The sequence below is a fragment of the Nelumbo nucifera genome, chromosome 1 (genome assembly GCF_055504915.1).
Source record: "Nelumbo nucifera cultivar China Antique chromosome 1, China Antique-T2T, whole genome shotgun sequence".
NCBI classification, from domain to species: domain Eukaryota; kingdom Viridiplantae; phylum Streptophyta; class Magnoliopsida; order Proteales; family Nelumbonaceae; genus Nelumbo; species Nelumbo nucifera.
The window spans coordinates 68766993-68780768 of NC_142649.1; the positions used below are offsets into that span (position 1 = coordinate 68766993).

The 13776-nt window shown below is 36.9% G+C and overlaps 1 protein-coding gene across 2 annotated transcripts; it reads left to right on the plus strand.

The window, feature by feature from the left end:
* Positions 1 to 981: 981 nt before the first annotated feature.
* On the plus strand, positions 982 to 12697 carry LOC104594083 (chromatin remodeling protein EBS-like). 2 transcript variants are annotated; one of them, XM_019197210.2, is made up of 5 exons: positions 982 to 1344; positions 1467 to 1809; positions 1886 to 1954; positions 3780 to 3918; positions 6970 to 7495. In XM_019197210.2, exons 1-5 carry the CDS (start codon positions 1272 to 1274, stop codon positions 6973 to 6975), a joined length of 630 nt encoding a protein of 209 aa, XP_019052755.1. In that variant the 5' UTR covers positions 982 to 1271; the 3' UTR covers positions 6976 to 7495. The 2 variants fall into 2 exon arrangements, with proteins under 2 accessions (XP_019052755.1, XP_010252518.1); XM_010254216.3 differs by lacking the exon at positions 6970 to 7495 and adding an exon at positions 12381 to 12697 and having other exon boundaries at positions 984 to 1344.
* The last annotated feature ends 1079 nt before the right edge of the window (positions 12698 to 13776 follow it).

Consider the following 13776-nt stretch of genomic DNA (forward strand, 5'->3'; position numbering starts at 1 on the left):
GACTGAGAGTGGGAGTTTCTCATTTCTCAGGTTTTGTAGAAAAGAGTTAGAATGACACACGGCTCTGCATGGTAATGGGCTGTATTTTGAACGACCACTACTCAGATTGTTGACACATGTCTACTTTTTTTTTTAAAATTTTGGAAGGCCACGTGTCTGACCGGAGGGGGGCTTTGACTTGAAAACCTTCGTTTTACAGGGACAGGGGCGGAGTTAGAGGGTGGTGAGGGGAGCCATAACCCCCTTGCCTTCGAAATTTCCATAAAACCCATTTAAATTCCACTTATATTTTGACCTTCATACCTATTAGCTTTTGGCTCCCTTTTCCACGTTTTTTATGTTTTGGCCCTCTCTCCTCCCTTACATACCTAAACTGAATATATAGGACTTGACCTCGAGATTTATTCAAACTCAAAGCTTAAATCCAATTGTGAGCAAGTTAGAATTGTGCCAAGGTTTAGCTTAAACCCGACCCAACTCGTCCGACTTGCTCCCCTGCTTCAAACAGCCGAACCAGCTTACAAAAAACAAGGTCGAGCCTTCGTCAACACGCTACATTCCGAAATACTTTCTCTGAATTACTTTCCATCCCAACACCGATTCGTGATTTCTTTTTCTTATCCACATTGAACGGTCCAAGCCGCAAAGAATCCAACCAGAGTCCAGAGACGCATTGATCTCTTGTCACGAAATAAACAACAATCAAAGCCGTCCATTGTGGATTCCGTTGATCGTCACCAACCACCTGATTGAGAATCTACGACCCACTCAATGAACAGCTGGAACAGAGTGAGTGGATCCGATCCACCTCAAACAGCACACGACGCATTGTCTTTTCTGTTTGGACCTTGGAAAGCTCGACACATTGTCGATTGTCGTCGTCGTCTTCCTCGTATTCTGCGCCATATACGTATGAGAATATCAACACATACGGCAGCATCAGCATGGATGTATGTATTATGTACATATGTATGGTATGATGATGTGGCCGTGCTGGTCATGCTCGCATGCGAACATAAGCCCTCGTCGGAAATCAGCCATCTCTTCTCACACTCATGCCGTCAGTTCTCCCTCGGAGGAGTTTTAGGGTTTTTGTTTACGTCCCTTCCCAAAATCTAGGGTTTTAACCACCATTTCTTTCATCGATTTTTTCTCAACCAATGCATTCCGGTTTCTGATTTCTCCTATAAAAACGCTATTGACTGGGACTTGGTAAATTGCTCTCTCCATCGAAGACCTACTGTGAACCGAAGCGGAGGAGATCAATAGTCATGGCGAAGACGAAGCCAGGGAAGAAAGACTTGGATTCCTATACGATCAAAGGCACCAACAAGGTTGTCAGAGGTAAAATTCCTATATTTTATTTTTCTTCAATCATCGCCTGGTGTTGGATTAAACATGTTTGGACGAATACTTTTTCTTCTTCTTATTCTTCTAAGTTTTAGAGATTTTACGGATTTTCGCAGCGGGAGATTGTGTTTTGATGCGCCCCTCGGACTCCGATAAGCCTCCTTATGTGGCTCGAGTGGAAAAGATCGAAGCAGATAATCGGAATAATGTGAAGGTCCGGGTGAGGTGGTACTATCGGCCGGAGGAATCGATTGGAGGGCGGAGGCAGTTCCATGGAGCGAAGGAGTTGTTTCTGTCGGACCACTATGATGTGCAAAGTGCTCATACCATCGAGGGGAAGTGTACTGTCCACTCGTTTAAGAACTACACCAAACTCGAGAATGTCGGTGCCGAGGACTACTTCTGTCGATTTGAGTACAAGGCTGCCACCGGGGGATTCACCCCTGACCGAGTGGCAGTGTGAGTTTCTGGTTTTTACTTCTGTTGAACTTCTTACTGGTGTCTATCTTTTTTTTTAATTGATTTTAGCTTGCAGGTATTGCAAGTGCGAGATGCCTTACAATCCCGATGATCTCATGGTTCAGTGTGAAGGATGTAAAGACTGGTAAATTTGTTCTTTCCTTGGAATTTTCTTTTCATCAACAGTGGCATGCAACTTGTCCATTTATTCATCTATTTTCTATCTTTCTTTTACGTTTTTTTTTTTTTTCTATTTGCATTTTTTTAATTGGAAACGGTTTTCTATTTGGTTACATTAATCTGCATAGCCATGCTTGATGGTTCATTGAAGTTTCAGATGTCGAATATGGTTTGGCGTTTTCTTTAATATTGAATTTTCTTCAAGATTTGAATGCTAATTTTGCTTCACTTTTATACATTTTTAAGGGACTTAATGATCAACGTCTAGATCTTCAGATTGCCATACGAATTTGCATGGACTTTATAGAGGCCATCTTTGGCCTCTATATCAATAAAGCATTTAAAGAGTTGCTGTATTTTATGTTGGCTTGTTTAGGATCTATTGTCTTTGGGCCTCATCCCTCATTTAATAGCACATGTAGATATGTAGACATTTGGGAATTTGTGACAGAGAACTAGATTTTGATAGCACGTGTAGACATTTAACCATTGAAGGATGATTATTGCTGCATATTTATATGTAGAACTTAGAACTTACCCTTTTCTTGTACCTAGTTATTTGACATATTTCCTCACTGAGTGTTTCATAATATAAAGCCTTACGAGTGAAATGTGATTTCATTTAAATATTGATCCAAAAAACGATTGCATTTATTGCCCAATCTCTGTTGTAACTGTTATGGACATTCCCCATCCTTTCAAAAAATGGCCTAAATTTCCAACTCAACTATACAATGAACTATCGGAACTTTTAAATGAAACACGATGTAGCATAGTTCCTAAAGAATCTGACAATACAAGAGAAGTTAATTCTACCTTTTTGGTCATTTTTTATTTATTTTTTCTCGCATTATAGCTACAATATTTTTTCAGTCATTGTTTCCACTATTATTTTGTTGACAAGTTGTTGAATAATTCTTCTCAAAGTAGAATAAATTATTGAATGATGTTTTACTTCTGATTATTACTTGGAGATACATCAGAGGGAACCAGAAGTGCAGTATCTGAAGCAAATATCCAATGTAGGAATTGTGAAGTTATATCATTTGGGACCCACTTTGGTGCTAAAAGGATTTTAGGTTGCAATGCTATAAATGTAGCATAAAAAGGGTTTTATCTGAATTACTAGAATATTGGAATTGTTGCTTTTCAAAATCTTACCATTTATGGTATGATTAGTGATTCAAATAATGAATCTAAATCATTTGATTCAAATCTTAGCATTGAGTCCTTTCCGTGTTCACATCTAATGTTTTGTTTTATGAATCTTCTGGTTTATTTGATAATGGCATTTGAATCAATTTGTCTTAATACTTATTTTGGTTATTTAAAACATATTTAAGGGGCTTTTGAATTTATATTTATGTCAATATTCAGGTTAAATAGCCATTAATTGTAGGATATGTATGTCACTCAGGAGGTGAATCTGATAATACCATTTATTGTCTACACTGTCTGAAGTGGTAAACATGGTAAATTCAGTTTTCTATTTCTTTATATTTTCCTTTTTTTTTTGTAAATTTATAAGAAAAGTAAAATAATTTCAGAATGCACAATATGATCCATGCTTATATCTTTTTCATTTTATTTATCTATGTATTTATTTATTCTGTTCTTTCTTTTTCTTTTCAGTTTTGGTGGTCTTGAATTTTTTTCAGACTTCAGCTTTCGTTCTAAGTTATTTATTTTATTCATTCACAATATTATTGTTTTTTATCTGCAGATTCTGCACATAATATTCTTTGTTCTTTTCTATGTTTTGTAATGTATGAATACTATTATCCTAGCAGGTTTCATCCTTCTTGTATGGGCATGACCATAGAGCAAGCAAAGAAATTAGATCACTTTTTATGTTCTGATTGTTCATCTGAAGATGATGCCAAAAGATCCATGAACACATTTCCTGTCTCACCACCTGTTGAGCCTAAGGTGAGGATGGTGATTTGTCTTCTTTTACATAATTGGAAAGTGTTGCTGTTGCGCTTGGTAACAACATTCTGTAAAATATTGCACATCTTTACATAATTTATAGTTTATTTGTTACATCATGTTCATTTGATTGAATTATAAATTAGAATTTGTTGGACAGATTGATAGCATTGAGTATTGAGGTGCTTGATAATACTTGCTTTCGTGAGGGATATTTCACCTTCACTTCATTCTAACAAAGTTTTTCATATTGTATGATGAATTCATTATTTTTTTTCCTGTTTAGGAAAATTTGCGTAATTTTCCTTGCATATTCATGCAAGTACATACACAATCACCACCATTTTGAGGTCTCTTTATCCTGTAGAAAAAAAGCAGTTATGTTGTTTGATGTTTCAATCACATTTTAGGGTAGGGATTATGCCTACCTAGACTACAAGTCAACAAGAATGTATAATTGTAGAGTGCAGACCATTAACAGTGAGCATAGAAAAAAGCGAAAGGAATATGTTGATGGTTGGGGACGTTAAATGGGAGAAGCCAAGGAGCAGGAGGATGGTGATCATTTCATCATAGCCGTGGAAGTTTTTCATGTTGGAAAGGAAATAGATTTAAGGAAGTCCAGCTTGGCAATATGTTGTATTTATTCTTTACAGGTGATGAGGAAAATACCAGAAAAGTGTTGTTGGACTTAGAAGAAATGATATAATGAGAAACATATAGTCTTATAAGTGGATTTGGCAAGCAGTTGGGATCAGGATAAGAACATTATTTTTCATTCAGAAAGAAATGAGGGGATTAATGAAGTTTGGAGGGTGTGTACTTGCTTTTGTAAGCATGGTGAAAGGAGGGTTATCAGAAGGTAGGTGTATCCATGTTCTCTAATTCTGTTAGCAGTGTTAGTTCCTGATTGCAAAGCTTGTCTTAATTGTGTGTTTAATAATTCTGTGCTCTTGGGTTTGATTATGATGGGGTTGTGGCTGTTGAAGGAGCAATTGGGGTGTTGAAGGGAATGCTCTAGCCTTATTATCCGGCCCATTTGGAGAGGGTTACTCCCTTAGGGCTGAGATATCAGCAGCCTTGGAAGGGCTTCAAAGAGCAAGAGACCTGGATATTAGGAGGCTGATTATTGAAGCAGATTCGGAGGTGGTGGTAAGCTGGTTGAAGGAAGATAAGCCTGGAATGTGGAAATACAGCAATGAGAGGAAAAAATTTAAATGGTTGGCAAAGGATATTGAAGTAAAGCACAGTTGGGTTAAAAGAACAGCAAATTATTTTGCTGACGGGCTAGCTAAGCAAGGGGTGATAGGGATTCTATGATCTGGGCTTATTTCTAATTCTGTTTTTTTGCTTGTGGGGGAGTTAAGACAGTTTACCTCCCTTTGGTTGTATGTAATCCTTTCATAATTGAATTCAATGAATTTTTTTATTGATAAAAAAGGAGCAATTGGGGTGTTTATTGTTCTCTTTTTCAGGGTGATTCTTTATCACCTATTCTTGTAATTCTCTTTTTTTCTTTTAATGAATTCTTATGTTTAATACCTAAAAGTTCTTTTTCTGAAATTGTGCTGCAATTGTATGAGAAGAGGATTTCATTTATGGCCATTTGATCTTCAGGAAGAAATTTGATTATGTAGTTATTGTAACTGATATACCTTGATATAACCATATTTTGTTAATTATTGCTTTTGTCCTAGCTTTAAATTCTTGTGAGCATAACAGAGTTGATTTTATTAGCCCTGAAAATGTTTTCTGCTAGCAATGGCATATGGTGGTAGATCGCAAATTCCCTCTTTCACTATCGTAGCTCAATATCATGTAGTTCTAGCTGACTTGCAACCTTACAGTGTGGACATTTAGGGTAGTTGTGGATGTGGGGTTTGAATGCATTTGTGTGGTTTAACCTGTTTTCTATTAAGTCTTACAGAACCAAGCTGCAAGTGTCAGTGGCAGTTCATCATGCATCCTGCCTATAAATTTATGGTGCATTCTGGAACAATCTGACTTGATCATTGTTCACTTTTTTGTAAGTAATATCTTTGTTAAGATGGAATGAAAAACCATAAAAAGGGGTTGAGGCAGCCCTACTATAGAAATATTTGCTATGTACTAAGTAGGCACCACTACATGAGTATGGCTATATACTCAATGCCATATACAGCAGAAGCAAGCAACCAAGCTCCTATACACTGTGGTCCTCAAAAATGATTCTATTTCCAATCAGGGTTTCCGAAATCCATACCTCTAAATTCCTCTAATATATAGGTCCAGAAGAATATAAGATGTTCAATCATTCCAGAGAGGCAAGAATGGCATCTACCAGTTCCTACTCAAAAACCCTCTTGTTTCTTTCCTTCCAAGCACACCAATATATAAGGTAGTTTGAAAGATCCACAAAATTCTCCCTTTTCTTACTAAACTCCTTGGCCAGTTAGGCATTAATAAGGGAGGTAAAAGAGTTAGGAGTGACCCATTGCCTTCTGAAAAGTTTGACAAAGTGCTAGATTGACATATCAGGTGCTGTCCTTGCCTTTAGATTTGATGTAATCTATGGAGACGGGTCGAAATCTGAAAATCTCAAAACAGTTCTTTCTTGTTTTGTTGTTTATAATTATAAGGTCCTGAGGAATCAGAAGTGACTTAAATTACTACATTTTTCAGGGTTGATTGTTAATGCACTTTGTTAGGATTTAAACAATTAAACTCTCAACTGGGAGGTGATCCTCTCAAATGACAGACTGACAGTATTTATTAAAAACACTACTCATGATTAATGATAATTTTTCAAGACTAATGCATATTGGACAATGCTTTTTTCAGCTATCACTAGGTTAAATAAAAGGTCAGTTTTCTGTAATGGCAATTGTTATTGGGAATATTCTAATCTATCAAAAGATACAATACCTACGTGGAATAATTTGAATGATATTTATATTTTGTAAGATGAAATTGTTGATATTGGAGTAGAATGGAAAATCCATTCTGTTGTTGCTTTATTTTCCAAGTTGAAACTATTTTATGAAAGAAATCATTTGATTGGTGTCTATTCAGGTCTAAGATGAGCAAGAATTGCATACTATGCCCTAAGTGATTGTTCAATGATTTGATCATGAAGACAATAATGAACTCTATGGCCATCTGGCACTTGAGCATACAGCCTCATGACACTAATCTGCATTTTCTGTGGGAATGAAGATCTTTAGGTAGTGCTGTTATGGTTTCATTCATCATCTGTAGAGAGAACTAGGAAAGAGTGAAGCTTCATCTGATAATGTGGAAGTCCTAGTCTTCTATAACTGAAGGATGAAGTCTCTCTTAGAAGACCAGTCATGTTTGAGGGAGCTTCAAGAATTATGTCGTTTAAGTGGTGGACTTTGATAAGAGATCCGTTGATATCCTTGAAAACATGAACGAGAAATTCTCTTCTCACCTTAATCAAGTATGCGCTATTTTGTGCTCCCACTTTAGATTTAATATTGGTTTACAGCTTACAAGTTCTTTGCCAGGTGTTCGTGTACAATGTTCTGAAAATTGTACAGAAGGTTGAATTAAATCTAAAGTATTTAAAAACAAAAAACCTTATGAAAAAACTAAAAGAAACAAAGAGTGGCAAAGTAGAGAACTCAGTCTCAATTGGTTTGATTTCAATCATATGAACCATCTAATTTTTAGATTCATGGGTCGAATTGTACAATTGAAACATCAATTATTATATTATCTTGGAAAATGATTGAACATAAGATTCAAATAGAGGCAGCCTTGGGATTCATGATATAAAATGTAGGTAATAAAATTTTGATAATTATGCTTGTGGAGAGACCTACATTCTGTATTTGCATGTGATCATAAGAATCTGATAGTGCTTTGTCATTGGAGGATGTGTGAGCTTACATTTGCATGGACAAAATCAAGCTGGGTTCCACCAAAGTTAGATCATCATGATTCTTTTGATGATGATATCCATTGAAGTTTTTGAATGACCTCATCAAGGCCGTGTTTGGTTGCAGTGCAAATTTATTTGCACTAGTACAAATGCATGGGAGTGCAAACGAAAAAATGCATATTCTTGTTTAATTTTGTTTTGGATTTTACTTTATTCTGCTTCACGTCTTAATTTACTTCATTTGTAATGCAATCAAACAAAATAAGCTAAAATTTGAAACAAAAATAGGTCAGAATTTACATTCAAATCATTTGCACTGTCATGGTTTTGCATCAGTGCAAATTATTTGCATTGCAACCAAACACAGCCTTAGGATTCTCTGTGCATTAGTGGTTTTAGTTATTTCTTTAAGGTCTTGCCTGAGCCTAACATATCCATTCAAGGAAATTGTTTTCCAGGTAGCCTTAATTATAGGTTTTTTTTTTTTTGGGGGGGGGAGGGATGAAGGGAACATTTGGGGAAGATGATTTTAGTGAGGTAGGAACTGAGGAATACTAGGTGTACAACTTTATGCCTTTTACTGGGTATTTATTTGGATTTGTATAACCGTATCACTTTGGATGCCAAGAAAGAGTCAAATGAAGAGGATCCAGTATAGGGTGCAATGGTGCATATCCCTTCCCTTGATTTATCTCTGCATTTTTTATTGTGCATACTGCCCGATGAAGATGAACATGACAATATAGCTATTACTAAGGTTCTTTTGTATATCAACTATATTAAAATAAGGTTCTTTTATACATGAAAAGTCTCTCTCTCTCTCTCTCTCTCTCATTTCTTCATATATTAGAGTCAATTAAGAAGTAAAATCCACTTGCTAAATCTCTAAGAAGACATTACGTTTGGATATTTTAGGGCCTGGTAAATATTTTTCATATCATAAAAGCATAATAATTCATTGTGTGCATGTTTGACTTTTTTAATCAATATGTGCATGTTGGATTTTGAGTCTCAACTTAATTTTATCGATATTAAACTTTTGCCTTTCTTATGAAGGCACAAAATTTGTATTCTTATTAACATATGATTTACGCTATTTATTAGTCAGTCTCTTCTGTTTGCAACTTGATACATTTCATGTAATTGAGGTGGGACTTAAGTTTCACAATGACATTATGACAAGCATGCATAGATACATTATTACTGTTTGAAAATATGCTGGGCATTGTTTCAATAAATGCATATGATGGATATTATCTGAAACCATTAAATTAATTTTTTTTATCAATAACATCAACTTCATTAAATTAAGAGAAGAGAGGGAAAAGAATACAAAGGGAGATAAAATAACTTAGCTCCCCAAAAACAGAAAACACAGGCAAAGAAAATTAAAAACTAGCCCAAAAAACAGCCTCCCTATTCACTCCTTGCTTGGCCAACCCATCCGCAAATGAGTTTGCACTCCTCTTCACCCAGCTCTACTGAATCTCAATGTCCCTACCCAGCCATAAGAACTGTTTTTTCTCATTGTTAAAGTTTCACAAACCACTATCCTCTGTCTTCAACCAATTAACCACCACCTTCGAGTCACCTTCCAGAATCAAACGGCTAATATTTAAATCTTTTGCTCTTCGAATCCCTTCAAGCGCTGCAAGGATCTCAGCCCTAAGAGAGTCACTTTCTCCAATAGGGCCAGAGAATAAAGCAGTAACAATGCCTTCCTCATTCCTGAAGACTCCTCCAATCCCAGAGGGACCTGGATTCCTTACACTGCTGCCATCAAAATTCAGCTTTATAAAGCCCGAGGGGGGAGGGGACCAGAACGGACAAAGAGTTCTCTTGCATCTAGCAGTGAAAGCAATTTCTTTCTAGTTTCTTAGCAAGTCATCCATAGGACAATCTGAAAACAACTCCAAAGATTTTAGCCGGTGGACCGCTCTTATAAGGATTCGATCTAACAAATCTTCCAAAGGTTTTTCTTTGTCAGAAAATATGCGTGAGTTTCTTTCTTCCCACAAAGACCAGCAAAACGCTGCCCTAATACACCTCCACATAGTCTTCCCTCGCTTCTTAGGCCAACTGAAAAAAGGAGAAAACAAACCTTGGATAGTCTCCGGAGGATACCAAGAACACCCAAAACGGGAAACCCACTTTGGAGTAAGTCAAAAGTGTTGATTCTTTCCAGGAAAATTTCCCAACAAAAAAACCCCACCCGAGGAGGAATAGGTCTGCTCCAAATTTCCTTAACTGGAAAGGACAACCCCAGGGGGGTAGGAGGCTGAGATAAGGTTTCAAAGAAAGAAGCACAAGAAAAAGTACCAGAGCTAGAAAGGGTTCAAAATCTAGTGTCTTCCTTAGCAGGGTTTAGGAAGACACTCTCAGGGGAGGCTAGTAGAGCTACCAGGCTATCCAAGTCCGTATCCCTAATTGCCCTACGCAGGCCAAGGTTCCAACCAAAGCCCGAAGTGGAAGCTGAAGGGACTAAAAAAGAAGAAATGGGTTCATTTTTCAAGTCTGAAAGAGCATACAAGGAAGGAAACTTGTCTTTTAGAGGAGAATCCCCGACCCAAAGATGTTCCTAGAAATTTATTCGGTTACCAGAGTTTAGACCATACCTGATCCAAGGGGAGAAAACTAGAAGCAAATTGTGGATGGATTTCCAAGGAGAAGCAGCTGAAGCCCTTGCCAAGATTCCAGGATCCCAGCCATTGTCTTCCAGCCATGAATGCTAGCCACAATCTTAGTCCACAATTTGTCCCTTTCCAAAGAGAACCTCCACAACCACTTCCCCAGAAGAGCCATGTTCATTTTCTTGAAATTACCAATCCTAAGACCTCCTAGTGTTTTACACCTAGAGACCACCTCCCAACTCACCCTATGATCTCTCTTCTCCTCTCCAGGCTCCCAGAGAAAGTTCCTTATTAATTTTTCCAAAAGATTTGAAACCTTTGAGGGGATCTTAAACACTGACAGAAAGTAAACAGGAATGTTAGCTAGGGTAGATCTAATGAGAGAGACTCTTCCACCTAAAGAAAGATAACTCCTCTTCCAGGCCGCTAGCCTCTTCTCAAACCTCTCCACTACCGGAGCCCAAAAGCTAACACTCTCTTGTCAAAGTTTACCTTGAGGTTAGATATCTGTTCAAAAAGTTGTATTGTCAACTTTAGATTCCGGATCCAACTGAGGTTCCCTCCTTCACAGAAAAGGATAGTATCATCTGACACCTACATGGTTAAAGTGCTTGATGATGTTTAGTTTAGTCTGCATTATGAAGGATGCCTCTAATTTCTTGCATAATCTTAAGTAAATATATTCATATAGGTGGGAAAGTGGACATCTCATCTCTGACATTGGTTTAGAAGGTGGATGGGGATTTTTTTTTGGACATTAGTGGGGAATTGGAGGTGGGGAAGAGCAGTGTGCATATGAGGCTCACTGGCCGTAGCACGGAGAGGCTGCAGGTCTGTGGGTTTGATCCCACACCTCCAAATTGGAGGGGGTTTCAAGTGACCATCTATGCCTGGTAGATCATTAGCATGGTGGATGGGGATTTAGATGAATGAGAAAGTGGAAGCACATAATTCCATGAAAAAGTAAATATGGTTGCACATAATTCGCTGAGGCTTGGAGTGTCATTAAATAACAGTCAGAAATCATAAGAGTAGAGAGTGGACCAAGGTCCAGGGGCTAAAAGATGAACAAGATTTTAAAATCCTGGAAATAATGGTTCCAATTTCTAGTTATCACTATTTGCATGGACATTCCAATTGCTGGTTTTTGGGGTATTTTTTAAACAATTTACAGCTTCCTTCAATATCAAGTTAGGTTCCCTTTTAATAATAAATTCTTATTGATTGCACAAGAAACCAGTTATCTGTGTCTACGGGTTTGTGTTTAATATCATATTTATTATATTATGTACAAAGACTTGGACTATATTATTTATTTTTGGCAATAGACCTCACATTTGTTTTCATTTGTTTTTGAAATTGCCATGTCAGCCAAAAAACAACAGAAGTTGGTTTTGTTTCAAAAAAACAAAACATGTTTTTGAAATCATCAAATTGTTGGTTTTTAAAAACTAAAACAAATTTTGTAGTATAGAAATTATATTGTCTGGAACATGATATTAAATAACCAATTAACCAGATTAAAACATGTTCTAATTAGAAATTCAAGAACATATTATCGTTTTAGTTTTGAAAACCAAAAACACATATAACGAAGAACTTGTTTTCTGTGTTTTTGTTTCAAGAACCAATTTGTTTTCAAACCAGATGATTTTTTCAACTCACAACAAGAAAAACAATTCACATTGGAGAACGTCCTCTATGGTAGAGGTAACAAACACTTGATACAAAGTGGAATCAAGGAATTCCATACCCTGTATGCAATTTATCCCATGTTGCACTTAATAAATAAGATCAGAAGTTGTTGGCATCATAGAGCGGAACAACCATTATAGCTTTTCTCATAGAGAATTTCATTCAACTGCCAGTGGTAGACTTTTTCTGGTATCCATTTGCGATTATATTCTCACCCCTTTTTATTATCTGGGTGTATTTCTGATCATTTCCAGGTGGAGCCAAAACGCCGGAAGAGATGACCAGTTGGAGAGGAGAATGCTGCATGATGATGAGGTACTCGTTTTCTTGCACGATGGCTCTTCATTGGTGTCATCTGGAATTGTACAGTGCAGAGAACAGCACAAACTGGAAGCTTTTCTTAATTTATGTGCTTTAACTTTATATATATATGCATGTGTGCTCGCGGTAGATTGTAGGAGCTATGTGAATTGTGAAATTTGTTTCATCGCATGTGTAACGCTGAAGTGTTATTTTGGCACGATATACCTGAACGACACCCTTCTGAAAAAGAAAGGTATGGTTTTCTTCTCGTGGCATGCATCTTCACGATAACGCTGGCTATCCATTATCCAACCGCCATATGAACATTTAAGGTGGGATTTGTTGTTAACGTTTTTGGTTTTCCAGGGACCAAAAAACCAATCATCTTTCATTCCTGGGAATACAAGAACACCCAACGAAAAGGTGCTGACTTATCATTTAGTAAAAAGGTAAAAGTCTAGGTCTGTTGACAGCGCTATAAAGTAGTGTAAGAAGCTGCATGTTGGATTTTTGAGAGGATTATGGTCAATCACTAAATTGGTCCATACCACCTGACATTATAAATAAGTAGATCCAAAGCGTTGAGTTGGTTTGATTCCGATGGTTCAAGAGGTTCTGGAGGTGTTTATGAGTAGATGCGATAGCGGTGGAAGTGATCTAGGTCAAAAGTGATGTGTTGTGGAATTGGGTCGTATGGATGTACTTATCCCAAGCATGAATATTTCTAAAAATTTTATTTACCTTGTTATAGTTCTCATGGTTTAAGACTTCAGCCATATAGGGGCTTTAAGTGTATAATCCAATTTGATCACTACTGTACCTAAATTGTTTTCTGCTTGAAGATTTACAAGGAAGAATAGGCTGAGGACTAGGTCCTAATTTTGGAATTCAAGTGATTATAACTTGTGGGGGGAGATGAAGAGGGCAGTTTCTTTAGATAACTGATAACGGCAGGCTGCAGGACTCTGACCAGTACGCCAAAAGTTTATGAAATTATATAAAACCTAATCACTTGGGTAAAAATACATGTTCAGTACCAAAACAAGGTAAAAATATATGTAAAATAATACAAAATATATGGTTTTGTACTCTTCGAATTTGTATTTGTACTCCTGAAGTCAAATTATACAAAGCGAAATCGATGTTTTTTGGCCAAAAGTTTGCTTACAATTAAAAATATAACCAAAATAGATGAAAGGTTTGACGTGAAGCAGCAGTTTCCTTCGAATTTATTGCCCAGTTCTATTTTCCATTCTCTAGATCCTCAAACTTTCATTTGTGACAGTGAGAGTGGTATCCTGTATTTTGAGATTCCAGATTTGCCCGTCCCAATAACGGGTTTGCGCT

Bases quoted from the DNA above. Each gene is read 5' to 3' on its own strand.
- LOC104594083 (XM_010254216.3), top strand. From the start codon at position 1,272: ATGGCGAAGACGAAGCCAGGGAAGAAAGACTTGGATTCCTATACGATC. The intron at 1,810-1,885 runs GTGAGTTTCTGG...TTTAGCTTGCAG, and splicing joins ACCCCTGACCGAGTGGCAGT to GTATTGCAAGTGCGAGATGC. The intron at 3,919-12,380 runs GTGAGGATGGTG...GATCATTTCCAG, and splicing joins CACCACCTGTTGAGCCTAAG to GTGGAGCCAAAACGCCGGAA.